We start from the raw sequence: 14,820 nt of genomic DNA, 5'->3' as shown, positions 1-14,820 counted from the left end.
AGGAAGCAAATCCCAGTTCTTCACTCCCATGGTTTACCCTGGGAAGTTACTCTCCAGGTGAAGTGACCTCAAAGCATTGTCTGTCCCCCAGGCCTTCATGGCACCTCCAGAGCAGCTGATGGAGTTTGTTCTCACTCAGGTTCACCTCCTCACTCACACAGGGTATCCAAGCTTATGTCATGGCTGTGCAGTGCACACAGGGACTGCTGACCAAAGCACTTAGTGCCCCTCAGTGCAGGAAGAGCCATTTCCCTGGTCTGGGCTGAGAGCACAGTGATGAAAAAGGAGCTGGCTGGGCAAGGACACTGCTGTGTGCTCCCACCCTGCACACACACACACTGCATCTCCAGATCCTGTGTTGAACACATTCTTGAGAGTACATTTGAAAGCACACTGAATCTTTCCGACACTGCCTTGAGATTTCCTTTCTGTATGGCCATGGTGCTCTGGAGGCTAGCTCTGTGCCAGCAGTGCCCCTGACTTGTCCCTGCCTGCAGGATGGTGCCCACGCTGCCAGAGCACTCAGGCCTTGCCCCAGCACAGAGGCTCAGCAGGAGCGGGTGGAATGGCAGAAAGAGCAGCTCAAGACAGCCCAAGTGCTGGGGCTCCCTGGCTGCGCTCCTGTGCTGGTCCTCTTTGCCCCTCCACCTCTGCACACAATCAGTGACCTGAAGCTTTACCCACATCTTGAACAAGAATGTCACTGCAGACACCTTCACTGTGTTTAATACTCAGAGGACACCACTCCTACTTTACAGACCTGGTAAAATTTTAAGGTAAGCAGAGAATTATAAGTGGGAAGAAGAACAAAATTTGATTGTATACAACATGAGAAAACCAAGAAACCACCATAAGAAGAACCTGAGAAGCCAGGCTGGAACTGCACTGAGTGACATCAGAATGGCTCAGGACAGAGAGACAGAGAGTTTATTGCTTCTGAAACCATCCAAAGATCAGTTTGCTCAGGGCAGCCTTCAGCTCCTGGTTCCTCAGGCTGTAGATGAGAGGGTTCACTGCTGGAGGCACCACTGAGTACAGAACTGCAACCAACAGATTCAGGGATGGGGAGGAAATGGAGAGAGGCTTCAGGTAGGCAAAGAAGCCAGTGGTGATAAACAGAGAGACCACAGCCAGGTGAGGGAGGCAGGTGGCAAAGGCTTTGTGACGTCCCTGCTGAGAGGGGATCCTCAGCACTGCCCTGAAGATCTGCACATAGGACACCACAAGGAACACAAAACATCCCACAAATGGAAAAGCACTAAAAGCAAGAAGGTCAACCTCCCTGAGGTAGGATGTGGAGCAGGAGAGCTTGAGGATCTGGGGGATTTCACAGAAGAACTGGTGCACAGCATTGCCCTGGCAGAGGGGCAGGGAAAATGTATTGGCTGTGTGCAGCAGAGCATAGAGAACCCCACAGGCCCAGGCAGCTGCTGCCAGGTTGAGACAAACTCTGCTACCCAGGAGGGTCTCATAGTGCAGGGGTCTGCAGATGGCAACATAGCGATCGTAGGACATGATGGTGAGGAGAAAATACTCTGCTGAAAGCAAGAGAAATACAAAGAAGACCTGGACAGCACATCCTGCATAGGAAATGTCTCTGCTGCCCCTCAGGGAATTGGCCATGGATTTTGGCACAGTGGTAGAGATGGCACCCAGGTCAAGGAGGGCAAGGTTGAGGAGGAAGAAGTACATGGGGGTGTGGAGGTGGTGGTCCCAGGCTATGGTGGTGATGATGAGGCCATTGCCCAGCAGGGCAGCCAGGTAGATGGCCAGGAAGAGGCAGAAGTGCAGGAGCTGCAGCTGCCTTGTGCCTGAGAATGGCAGGAGGAGGAAGTGGGTGATGGAGCTGCTGTTGGCCATCTGCTGTCCTTTGTGCACAGTGCAGTAGCCAAAAGGCAAAGGCAGTCACAAGTGAATGGAGCACAACCAAAGCCATTTCTCAGCCCCTGATACAGAGACTTTAGTTTTCTTTTGGAGGAGACCTCCCTCCAGCTCTGTTGCTGGACTCTTTTGTGCTGTCTGAGCATGCAGGGCAGAGCAGAGACTCTTCCTGCTTACTGCTGCTGAGTCACTCCTGCTCTGCAGCAGGGGAGTGGTGGAGGCAGCAGCAAGCTCTGGTGTCCACTTTCAGAGGAAGGAGATCCAAAGCAGAAAGGCTTCTCAGCATCTCCCAGTGCTAAGGAGAGAGGGTAGAAAAAGGCAGTTCCTGAATGTTTTAGGCTTTTTCACTGCAGCTGCCCACATCTCACCCCCAGAGTGTTCATGGCTGTCACAAGTTCTCATACACAGCCTTTCTGCTGCCCTCAGGGGGAGCAGAGTTAGCCCTGAAGGCAAGAGGCTGCCTGTGGCTCAGAGCAGAGTAAGGGGAGCTGCTCTGGCCCTGCTGCTGCTTCCCCACTTCTCTGGGCTTGTGCCCTGCTGAGCTGGAGGTGATCACACTCCCCTGTCCCCCTGAAAAGCCACCAGACCCTGCTGAGAGCAGAGGGATCCACCACAGACCACTCAGTGTCTCAGCCTCTCTCAAGGTCTCAGCACCACACTTCCAGCCCAGCACACTCAGGGCTCATTGCAACACCCAATGGCACTTCTCTGCCTGTGCTGGAGCTTTGGCTGCAGAGGAGGTGTTTCACACCTTGGAGCCCACAACCCTGAGGCTTTTCTGGGGGGAAGAGGAGGACAAGGGCCTTGCTCAGAGGCAGGTTCTGGCCTGGAGCGGATCAGATGGAGATGTCTGAATGCTCCCTCCCACAACATTGTTGGGTTCAGTTTCCTCCCCTGATCAGATCCCTGGTGCCTGGAGGTTTTCACCCTGGCAGGAGTGTGCAGGATGATGGATTTGCTCTGTTCACAGAGGCCATCCCAGCCTCTCTGCACTCACCTACAGAAACCTGCCTGTTTGCAGGGCACTGGTGGAGGCATCCTGATGAGTGCAGCCAGGGTGCTGCTGCTGTCCACAGGCAGAGGCTGAAGGCTCTTGAAGAGGCTCCCAGCTGACCTCCTGACCACTCCAAGATACAGCTCCTGAGTTTCAAGGACTTCTTCCAACTTGAATGGTCCTTTGCTACCTCCCCCACTTTCCCTCATCCTCAGAATAGGAAACTGCAAACACAGACTCAGGAACTCTTCTCTCTTTAGAGCAGACCCTGCTTGGACCTTGTCCTTGAATTGTCCCTTTGGAAGTTCCCTGGTGCTGAGCTGCATCTGTGAGCAGCCCTGACCCACACAGCAGCCTCTCCAGAGCAGAAGGGACCCTGCCCTGCCCCACCTTGCTCTGCACTGCCAGGGGTGGCTTCTTTTACCCACAGCTTCTTCCCTCAGTCAGCATCAGCTGTGGCTGTGCCAGCGCCAGCTTTAGGAGATGCCTCCCAGAGCTGCACCTGCACCACCCTGCACCCACAGCCTCACCATGTCTGTGTCTGCAGTGACTTCTCCTCCACTGAGCTCTCAGCATCCTCCCAGTCTGGGGCACATTGAAGCTCTCTCTGCCTTCCTCATCCCCCTGAGATCCTCTGGCAGTGTCCTCAGCCCTGCTGTGCTGTGCAGAGGAGCTGCTCCTGGCCACAGCTGTCTCTCCGCAGTGCTGCCTGCTTGCCAGCAGCTCCCTCCAGCCCAGGAGCCTGGCCCAGCTCAGCAGCTCAGGACCAGCCCAAGGCATTTAAAGGAGCCCTCTGGTGGCTTTGGTGCCAAGTCCATGAACTTCAGAGAGTGAGAAGCTGATGAAACCTCTCCAGGAGTCAAAGTCAGATTCAAACTCTGAAGTTTCTTCTACTCTTAATGGGTCCCAGTGAAGCATACTGGGAAAGGGTCCCCAGGGTCTGGTTAGAGCAGGACAGAGTGGATGCAAGGGAAGCATCACTGGAGGCACTGAACCATCTTCAGGCTCTGGTGAGAGCAGAGAACTGAGGCAATTCTGACAGGTCAGGACAAGCAGCTAAAGGTGGCTCTGCTGCTGAGTGAACCTGGAAGGGTTTCATTGATCCAAAGGACCAAGCCCTGAGCCCCAGCCCCTGGCACGGCAGATCCTGTCCCTCACCTCTGGCTCATGGCTCTGCTGGGGGCAGTGGGGAGTGAGGATGAGCAGTGAGCAGGGTAGGACCTTGTCAGGTTTTGCTGTGGTTTGCAGCTGAGAAGGAATGAAATGTACCCTTTAAAATAGTTTTTATCAGATGCTTTGTGCAATAAAAACCTCTCCAATTAGCTGCAGAAACCTTGGCAATAATTAGAGGTTCAGCAGTATTTAATGAGCCCCATGGAGTATTTGGGGCTGATTACATCATCCTTAGGTACTGCCAGAAGACTCTGCCAAGAAGCCTCTCAAGAAGTCCAAGTCAGAAGAAAACTCCAAAGTACCTTGAAGCACTGATTGGCCTCACTGAGGCTTGTTACTGACAAAGGCTCCCCAGGGACTTGTTAGAGCAGCTTGTTAGAGGCCAGGATTGCAAGGAGACAAAGGCAAAGTACAGGGGAGAAAAACTTGCCTTTGGTCTATGAAGCCGAAAGGCCAAGCCCTGACCACTGCCCTTGCAATAGAAGAACCTCAAAGCCTCAAAGCCAAGTTTCTCCTCACAGGCCTTGGTGTCAGAGGCAACTGCCAGAGCCAAGGGGACAAAGACCTTGGTCCTGTTGGGCCTCTCAGCCTTGCCAGAACCCTTGGCCATCCCTACTGCAGCCTCTCCTTCACGGTCCCATGCCTGCAGCTCTTTCCCTTCAATAGCTGGGATGAATGCACAAACAGATTTTAGAAGACAAATTAAGTCTACACAGCCTCTGAAGTGCAAACCCCTCCAAGAACAACCCTAGCAGAGTGAACAGAAGATGAAGTTTCAGCAAGTGAGGCATATGTAAGATGCCATCTACCAGCACAGGGACAGTAAACTACTGGCTAAAAACAGCAAACAGAATCACTAGCAGTCTTAAAAATTGGTAGAAGTGTCACAGAACCACAGAAACATTCAGGTTGCAAAACACTCTCAGGATCACCAAGTCCAACCCAGAACCCTGCTCTACAAGGGTCACCCATGAATCGTATCTCCAAGCACCACATCCAAACCTCCTTTAAATACATCCAGGGTTGGGGACTCCACCACCTCCCTGGGCAGCACATTCCAGTCTCTGACCACTCTTCCAGTGACAGAAAATGTTTCATACTGTCCAGTCCAAGCCTCCCCTGTTGCAGCTTGAGGCTGTTCCCTCTTGTTCTACTGCTAATTACCTGTGAGAAGAGACCAACATCAGCGTCTCTCATTGTCCTTTCAGGCACCTGTAGAGAGCCACGAGGTCTTCCCTCAGCCTCCATCAGTCACTCTTCATCAGAATTTATTCTCCAGGCCCTTCCCCAGCTTCCCTGCCCTCCTCTGCACTGGCTCCAACATCTCCACATCTCTCTTGTATTGTGGTGCCCAAAACTGGACACAACACTCGAGCTGTGGCCTCACCAGAGCGGAGTACCAGGGGACAATCAGAATACAGTAGATCACATTACTCCTGAGATTCCAGTCACAGCCTTAGACTACTATCCAGCAAGGATGTTTTAAACCAGGATGACACAGGGGTCTCAGGCAATACCTAACAGCCAATATATATCTGCACATTGGCCACAGCAACCCCATGCAGTGCTACAGGCTGGGGTCTGAGTGGCTGGAGAGCAGGCAGGCAGAGAGGGACCTGGGGTACTCGGGTACTGCTTCTCAGTCTCTGAGGTTCATGGACTTGGCACCAAAGCCACCAGAGGGCTCCTTTAAATGCCTTGGGCTGGTCCTCTGCTGCTGAGCCAGGCCAGGCTCCTGGGCTGGAGGGAGCTGCTGGCAAGCAGGCAGCGCTGCAGGAGACAGCTCTGGCCAGGAGCAGCTCCTCTGCACAGCACAGCAGGGCTGAGGACACTGCCAGAGGATCTCAGGAAGATGAGGAAGGCAGAGAGAGCTTCAAGTCTGTCTGGACTGGGAGGGTGTCTGAGAGCTCACTGGAGGAGAAGTCACTGCAGTCACTGACACAGTGAGGCAAATCAGCCTTAGACTACTATCCAGCAAGGATGTTTTAAACCAGGATGACACAGGGGTGTCAGGCAATGCCTAACAGCCAATATGTGACCGGTTTAGGCTACACAGATCGGTAGGTCAGTGAGAATGCAACTTTAAATTTTAGCTTTAGTTTAGTTTGAGTCTCAGTCTGCTTTTCTCAGTCAGTCTGTCTGTTTCAGTCACAGAATCACAGTATCAGCAAGGTTGGAAGAGACCTCAGAGATCATCAAGTCCAACCTATCACCCAAGACCTCATGACTAGACCATGGCACCGAGTGCCACATCCAATCCCCTCTTGAACACATCCAGGGATGGTGACTCCATCTGCCTGGACAACTGCTTCTCTCTCTGTGCTTGGCTGACCTTCAGCTAATGAGATATGAAACGAATTCTTTTGTTTTCTTCCCTTAGCATGGGCTTTGAACTAACAGAATTTCCCCAATAATTCCTTTCTCTCTCTCTAACCCTTTTTGGGGAAGAAAGGGAGGAAGGGGGGAAAAGGAGTTTTTGGGGGGACCCTCCTCGATGGAGGTTTTTCTGTGTCACATTCTTTGCTGTATACCTTTGTTTATACTGTAAATACTGTATATTGTGTATATACTCATCACATTTCATTCTGCTTGTCAACATAGCTCTTTTCCATCTGCTCCTCTGACTGACTCAGCCGTGGTTTTTGTGAGTGTGGGAGAACTGAACTTTCTTTCACCACCACACAATATATATCTGCACGTTGGCCACAGCAGCCCCATGCAGTGCTACAGGCTGGGCTCAGAGTGGCTGGAGAGCAGCCAGGCAGAGAGGGACCTAGGGGTCCTGGTCGATGGTAGGCTGAACATGAGCCAGCAGTGTGCCCAGGTGGGCAAGAGTGCCAATGGCATCCCGGACTGCATCAGGAACAGTGTGGCCAGCAGGAGCAGGGAGGTCATTCTGCCCCTGTACACTGCACTGTTTATGCTGCACCTCGAGTCCTGTGTCTAGTTCTGGGCCCTTCAGTTTAGGAAGGAGGTTGACTTGCTGGAGTGTGTCCAGAGAAGGGCAACAAAGTTGGTGAGGGGTTTGGAGCACAGCCCTATGAGGAGAGACTGCGGGAGCTGGGGTTGCTTAGCCTGGAGAAGAGGAGACTCAGGGGAGACCTTATTGCTCTCTGCAACTACCATAAGGCAGGTTGTAGACAGGCAGAAGTTGGTCTCTTCTCCCAGGCAACCAGCACCAGAACAAGAAGACACAGACTTAGGCTGCACCAGGGGAGCTTTAGACTGGAGGTTAGGAGGAAGTTCTACAACAGAGAGAGTGATTGTCCATTGGAATGGGCTGCCTGAGGAGGTGGTGGAGTCACCATCACTGGAGGTGTTCAGGAGGAGATTTGACAGGGTGTTTGGTTGCATGGTTTAGTTTATTAGGTGGTGTTGGATGATAGGTTGGACTCGATGATCTTGAAGGTCTCTTCCAACCTGGTCTATTCTATTCTATTCTATTCTATTCTATTCTATTCTATTCTATTCTATTCTATTCTATTCTATTCTACTCTACTCTATTCTATTCTACTCTACTCTACTCTATTCTATTCTATTCTATCAGGTGTACCTCGCCTTATCTTAGATATATAGCACATCTATAATCTCCAATATAATTAACTACTCGTTATCAGGTGTACCTCGCCTTATCTTAGACATATAGCACATCTATAATCTCCAATATAATTAACTACTCGTTATCAGGTGTACCTCGCCTTATCTTAGACATATAGCACATCCATAATGTCCGGCGAATCAGGGAACGTCGCCGGCATAAAGGCAGACAGATTAATCTCACAGAGACTAATCCAATAGCCACCATTAGTGGCACTGACAAACAGGAGCATCTCCACAGTCCTTAAAAGCAAAATGTCTTCTTGCTGGTGCAAGTGAGAGTCATAATGAATAGTTGGTCAAGGCAAACGTTCAGGGTCACCATTTGTAATAGTTTAGATGCTTTAATTACCTCAAGCAATGCTTCCAGGACAGGATGTAAGCAGGCAAAGACATTTATTATGTTGCACAGCAAGGTTCTCTGGTCTATCAGCAGGCACAGGTGTCACATCTCAATTGGTCATTCTCTACTGGCATGCCTGTCGTTAAGGCGTTGTGGTGGTTTGAGCCTTAACTGGGGCTTAAAAGCTCAGATGGGGCCAAGGTTGAGAATCCCCTTCCCCAACAGAGAGAGCAAATCCACCAAGAAATAATTTGGGTTCAGCTTGGAAGTAGAGAGGCAAAGGATTTTTCTTTAAACAGTATATATATATATATTTATGTAACAGTGACAGGCAGGGTTCAGAAGGGTAAGGAACAAGGATGGATGGGAGAAGGAGAGGAAAAGGAAAAACAATTATGAGCTACAGAACCAGTCCTTTGCAGAGTGTGGAAGCAACAGGAAAGAGAGCAATGCCTGCAATTCTCCTCCATCTTATACCCCTGCTGGACAAGGAGGGGGAAGTGGAACAGACCAAGTCAGTTTCCCAGGGGAGGAAACACACCCCCCAGGGAGGGCAAAAAAACTCTCAGGAGCCCTCCTCCCCTGTTTTTTTCCAGGATGGGCATAGCCCACCACAGGCTGACAATAGGTCAAAACAACAAAACAATGTTTTAACACATCCCACCAAATGCTGCCCAGCTTCTCTCAGTCAAAGACAAAACATAGCTCTCTCTAATTCAAGCAAAGGCAAATCTTCCCTATAGTCTTCTCAAGCTAACCAAAAACAGCCCTCTTCCCACAACCAACCCTTTTTTCCCCCTGCACTTCTTTTTTCTCAGGCACCAACCCATTTTTCCTAGGTGCTTTTTTCTCTCGGGCATCATCAACCGTCTTTCTTCCTGCAAGTCTTTTTCCTCAGGCACCAGCCCTTTTATTCTCTGCTCTTGTTTTCTTTCAAGCAACAACACATTTTCCTCTGTACTTCTTTATTCTCAGGCACCAACCATTTTTTCCTCTGTGGTTCTTTTTCCTTGGGCACCAACCATTTTGCTCTCTGCTCTTGCTATCTTTCGAGCACCAACACATTTTTCTGCGTACTTCTTTTTTCTTGGGCACCAACCATTTTTCCCTCTGCACTTCTTTTCTCTCAGGCACCAACCCTTTTATTCCCTGCACTCCCTTTTTCTCATTCACCAACCCTTTTATTCCCTGTGCTTCTATTCTCTTGGGCACCAACCCCTTTTTCTCTGCACTTCTTTTTTCTCACACACCAAACATTTTTTCCTCTGCTATCTTTTTTCTCAGGCATCAACCCTTTTTCCTCTGTGCCTCCTTTCTCTCCAGCACCAACCCCTTTATTCCCTGCACTTCTTGTTTCTCAGGCACCCATTGTTTTTATTCTTTCTGTTTCTTTTTGCTCAGCCACCAACCCTTTTTCCCTCTGCACTTCTTTTTTCTGGGCACCTCCCCTTTTATTCCCTGCACTTCTTTTTTCTCAGGCACCAACACTTTTTTCTCTATGATTCTTTTTCTTGGGCACCAACCCTTCTTTCCTCTGGCCTTCTTTTTCCTCGGGCACCAACATTTTGTTTCTCTGATGCTGTTTTTTTTTGGGAGCCACCCTGGTTTTACTCTGTGCTTCTTTTCTTCTGGGTACCAACCTTTATTTTTTGTGCTGCTTTGTTCTCAGGCACCAACCCTTTGTTCCTCTCATCTTCTTTTTGCTCCGGCACCAACCTTTTTCCCTCTGCACTTCCTTTCCCTTGGGCACCAGCCTTTTCTCCTCTGGCTTCTTTTTTCTCGGCCACCAATCATTTTTATCTCTACACTTCTTTTCTCTATGGCACCAACCCTTTTTTCCCCCTTCCCTTTTTTTTTTCCTCCAGCACCAACACTTATTTCCTCAGCACTTCTTTTTTCTCGGATGCCAACCCTTTTCTTCTCTGCACTTCTTTTTTCTTGGGCACAGACCCTTTTCTACTCTGCTCCTCTTTTCTCTCGGGCACCAACACTTTTTTTCTCTGAGCTTCTTTTTCCTTTGTGCACCAACCATTTTTTTTCTTTGGGCTTCTTTTTTCTCAGGCACCAACCCTTTTATTCCCTGCACTTCTTTCTTCTCAGGCAGCAACAATTTTTTTCTCTGTGCTTCTTTTTTCTTGGGCACCAAACCTTTTGTCCTCTGCCCTTCTTTTCCCTCGGGCACCAAACATTTCTTCCTCTGTACTTCTGTTTCCTCGAGCACCAACCCTTTTTTCCTCTGCACTTCTCACTCGGGCACCAACCCTTTGTTTCTCTTTGCTTCTTATCTCTTGGGCACAAACACATTTTTTCTCCACACTTCTTTTTCCTTGGGCACCAACACTTTTATTCCCTGCGCTTCTTATTTCTTGGGCACCAACAATTTTGTTCTCTCTCTTGGTTTCTTTCAGGTACCATCACATTTTTCTCTGCACTTCTTTTCTCTCAGGCACCAACCCTGTTTTTCCCTGCACTTCTTTTTTCTCGGCCACCAACTCTTTTTCTGTGTTTCTTATTTCTCAGGCACAAACTTATTCTCTGCTCCTTTTTCTCAGGCACCAATCATTTTTTTCCTCTGTACTTCTTTTTTCTCATGCAGCAGTGCTCTTTTTTCTCTGCACTTCTTTTTTCTTGGACACCAAGCCTTTTTTACCCTGCACTTCTCTTTTCTTGGGCACTGACCCTATAATTCTCTGCACTTCTTTTTTCTTGGACACCAACCCTTTTTTTCTCTATGCTTCTTTGTTATCATGCACTAACCCTTTTTCCCTGTGCTGCTTTTTCTCAGGCACCAACCCTTTTTCTCTCTGAGAGTCTTATTTTTGTGCACCGACCTTTTTTTGCTCTGTGCTTCTTATTTCTTGGGCACAAGCAATTTTATTCTCTGCTCTTGTTTTCTTTCAGCACCAACACATTTTTCTCTGTACTTCTTTTTTCTTATGCACCATCCCTTTTTTTCTCTGTACTTCTTACTTCTTGGGCCCCAACTATTTTATTCTCTGTCCTTTTCCCTCGGGCACTCACACTTTTATTCCCTGCACTTCTCTTTTCTCGGTCACCAACACTTTTATTCTCTGTGCTTCTTTCTTCTCGGGCACTGAACATTTATTTTCTTCATTTCTTTTTTCTCAGGCATCAACCTTTTTTTCTCTTCACTTTCTATCTCTTTGGCACCAAGACATTTTTCTTCTGCTCTTCTTTATTCTCAGACACCAACCCTATTTTTCCCTGCACTTCTTTTTTTTTGGGGGGCACCAACCCAATTATTCCCTGTGCTTACTTTTTCTCAGGCACCAACTCTGTTATTCTGTGCACTCCTTTCTTCTCTGCCACAGACCCATTTCTTGTCTGCTCCCCTTTTCTCTCGGGCACCATCCCTTTTTTCCTCTGGACTTCTTTTATCTCAGGCACCACCACTTTTATTCTCTGGGCTTTATTCTTGGGCACCAAATCTTTTTTTTCTAGTGCTTCCTGCGCTTCTTTATTCTCAGGCACCAACCCTTTTTTCCTCTGCCCTTCTTTTTGCTCAGGCACCAACCCTTTTATTGCCTGCACTTCTTTTTTCTCAGACACCATCCCCTTTGTTCTGTCCACTTAGAATAGAATAGAATAAACCAGGTTGGAAGAGACCTTCAAGATCATTGAGTCCAACTCATCATCCAACACCATCTAATCAATTAAGCCATGGCACCAAGCAACCTATCAAGTCTCCTCCTAAACACCCCCAATGATGACAACTCCACCACCTCCCCAGGCAGCACATTCCAATGGGCAATCACTCTCTCCATGAAGAACTTCTTCCTAATATCCAGTCTAAGGCTCCCCTGGTGCAGCTTGAGACTGTGTCCTCTTGTTCTGGTGCTGGTTACCTGAGAGAAGAGACCAACCTCCTCCTGTTTACAACCTCCCTTCAGGTAGTTGTAGAGAGCAATAAGGTCTCCCCTGAGCCTCCTCTTCTCCAGGCTAAGCAAAATCAGAACTCCCAGCCTCTCCTCATAGGACCTGTACTCCAAACCCCTCCCCAGCTTTGTTGCCCTTCTCTGGACACCTTCCAGCAAGTCAACATTCTTCCTAAACTGAGGGGCCCAGGACTGGACACAGCACTCAAGGTGTGGCCTAACCAGTGCAGTATACAGGGGCAGAATGACCTCCCTGCTCCTGCTGGCCACACTGTTCCGGACACAGGCCAGGATGCCATTTGCCTGCTTGGTCACGTGGGCACACTGCTGGCTCATGTTCAGCCTACTATCAACCAGTACGGTCAAGGTCACTTTCTGCCTGGCTGCTCTCCAGCCACTCTGACCCCAACCTGTAGCACTACATGGGGTTGTTGTGGCCAATGAGCAGCACCCAGCACTTAGAGGGGCTCTGCCTACAACCAGATGGAAGGGAGAGACAAATTGGTTTGTTGGACTGTACAGAACCAATGGCCTGGCAAGTTGAAGCCATGAGAGGATAAAGCTTTAGTAGATACAGGTGCCCAGAGTGCTCTGACACCATCAAGCCATGAGGGGTGGAACCCATCCATGTTTCTGGTGTGACAGGAGGATCCCCACACCTGGATGTGTTGGAAGCTGAGTACTGGGATGCAAGCCACAGTTTGCTTTCACTTGGAGGCATGGAAGGAGTCACTGGACTCGATTGCCCCAGAGCTGGAAACACAGCCCCAGCATTTGCAGCATTTGGACTGGGCATGGACTGATCCAGACTGTGCTGGAACAGAGTGGAGCTGCAGAGCACCTGCAGTGAGCAGCCCTCTGGGTACTGCAAAGTGACCTCCTGTGGAGTGAGAATGGACAGTGCCTGAGGTGTGCTGCTGATTGCTGCTGGGCATGGTGCAGGTGGCACAGTATGAGGGCTTGGGAATATCAAAGGTTAAGTTGAAAATTTGCTGCCACTACTCCATCCTGCCTCATGCCACCTTCACAGGGACAGTGCTGGCTGGAGCAAAGTACTACAGGGCTTGAAGTTCAGATGGCAACATGAGAGGCTTCCTGTTTTGGTTGCTGCTGTTGGGTTCTGGCTCTCACGTGCTGGCTCTTTGCTGAGGGGGAGAGCTGCAGGGGTTTAACTCCTGGCTGCTGCTGCTCACTGCTGTGCTTCTTTCTGCAAACAGCCTCAGGTCAGTGTGCATTATGGGATCTCCTTTGGATTCAACTCTTTTGATCTTATCTCAAGTCCTTATCCCAGCCCAAAGGGGTTTTTGATTCATGTGTGTGTTATTTTTTCCTCACTTATGTTTTCGGGGGGAACAGGCAGCTTAACCTCTTCTCAGCTCTTCAACCTGTTCCAGCCCCAGAGTGGAAAGCCAACAGAAGCACTCTGAGTTCTTCCAAAGATCTCCATGAGCTTCCCCCTACACCCTCCAAAGATCCCAAACGTCAGTCCCAGGATCCCAAACACCTAAGATCACCTGAAAGCCCTTGAAGAATGCCTCTGAGATGCCCCTCAAGACACCTCTAAGAACCTCATTGTCCCCTCCCTGAACTGGGCACACAGCTCCACCCCATCCCTTGGGAGCAAATGCCCCCAAAATTCAGGCATTGAGGCAGAGATAACTGAAATAAAAGCAAACAGACAGGATTTGGGTAACTTTTGGGTTTTATTGAGACAATTGGTCAATGGACAGAGGATTTCTTACCCCAGGGAGACACAAAGCATAAGGGAAGAACCAGACAGACCGTGGCAAAGCCCTGCCCAGCTCCACTGGGACCTCCATCTGTGCCGACTCAACACTGTAATTGTTCTCATTAGCAATAATTGGTGTTCAGAAGGGCAGGAGTTGTTTGTTGATGCTGGTGTCCCCAGTCCCTGAGAAGTGCAGAGGAAAAAGGGATGATTTTGGTGCTGGAAAGGCCCTCTCAGAGGGGCCGCGATTACCCAACAGATTCTAGGTGGATTTATGCCTCCCCTCCAGTGCAGGCTGCTCTCTGGTGTGGATGTAGTGGTGCTTGTTGAGATAGCCTTTCTCGGTGAAGCTCTTACCACAGTCAGCACAAGGGAACGCCTTCTCACCAGTGTGGGTGCGGCGGTGGCGATTGAGATTTGGCCTCTGGCTGAAGCTCTTCCCACAATCAGCACAGCTGAAAGACTTCTCGCCAGTGTGCACATGACGGTGCTTTGTGAGGTTCCCCATCTGGGTGAAGCCCTTACCGCAGTCGGCGCAGCAGTACGGTTTCTCACTGTTGTGGATGAGTTGGTGCCGAATGTATTTAGTACTCGTGGTAAAGCATTTGCCGCACTCAGCACAGGGGAACAGATGCTATCCGGTGTGGATGCGGCGATGGATGGTAAGAGTGGAGATGCGTTTGAAGTTCTTGCCACAGTCCCAGCAGGTGAAGGCCTTCTCCCTGGTGTGGATGATGTGGTGTCGCCTAAGAGCAGAGATCTGCCTGAACCGTTTGCCACAGCTGTCACAAGGGAAGGGCCTCTCTCCAGTGTGGGTGCGGCGGTGCTGGGTGAGATGAGAGTTCCAGCGGAACCTCTTGCCACAGTCACCACAAATGAAGGGACAAGTGCCAGGTTGCGGGCAGAGGTGCTTCACAAGCTCTGAGCTATCTGGGAAGCTCTGCCCACACTCAGGGCAGTGATTCAGCTCTTTGGGTGACACTGAGGGACCTGCTCTGGCTTCATCCTCCTCCATACATTGCTCCCTCTCATCCTGGTCACCTTCATCATCATCATTATCCTCCTCTTCATAGTTGTCATTCTCAGCATCATCCTCCATCTTCTCCTCTTTTTCCTCCTCATCCTCCTCTACCTTGGGACTGCACATTGGCTTCTCCAACTTGATCTCTGGGTGTTGTTTCTTGCCTGGGTCCTTCTGTGAGGCCAT

General features: G+C 49.7%; 2 protein-coding genes across 2 annotated transcripts in view; both read right to left on the bottom strand.

Annotated features, from left to right (window-relative positions):
- The window catches only part of LOC137458957 (zinc finger protein 850-like), a 142,183-nt gene extending 127,363 nt beyond the window's left edge, over positions 1-14,820 (bottom strand). Inside the window, 2 exon segments of the mRNA XM_068170245.1 lie at positions 13,971-14,226; positions 14,746-14,820. Of these exon segments, the coding sequence (XP_068026346.1) occupies positions 13,971-14,226; positions 14,746-14,820 (331 nt within the window).
- LOC137458960 (olfactory receptor 14A16-like) lies at positions 928-1,860 on the bottom strand. Its single transcript, XM_068170248.1, has one exon. The coding sequence runs from the start codon at positions 1,858-1,860 to the stop codon at positions 928-930; it is 933 nt and encodes a 310-aa protein (XP_068026349.1).

This window comes from Melanerpes formicivorus, unplaced genomic scaffold (assembly GCF_026170545.1).
Source record: "Melanerpes formicivorus ecotype bairdi unplaced genomic scaffold, bMelFor1.0.p_v2 SCAF_301, whole genome shotgun sequence".
NCBI classification, from domain to species: Eukaryota; Metazoa; Chordata; class Aves; order Piciformes; family Picidae; genus Melanerpes; species Melanerpes formicivorus.
The sequence above is the reverse complement of the archived record's forward strand: the minus strand, read 5'-3'. Positions and strand labels throughout refer to the sequence as shown.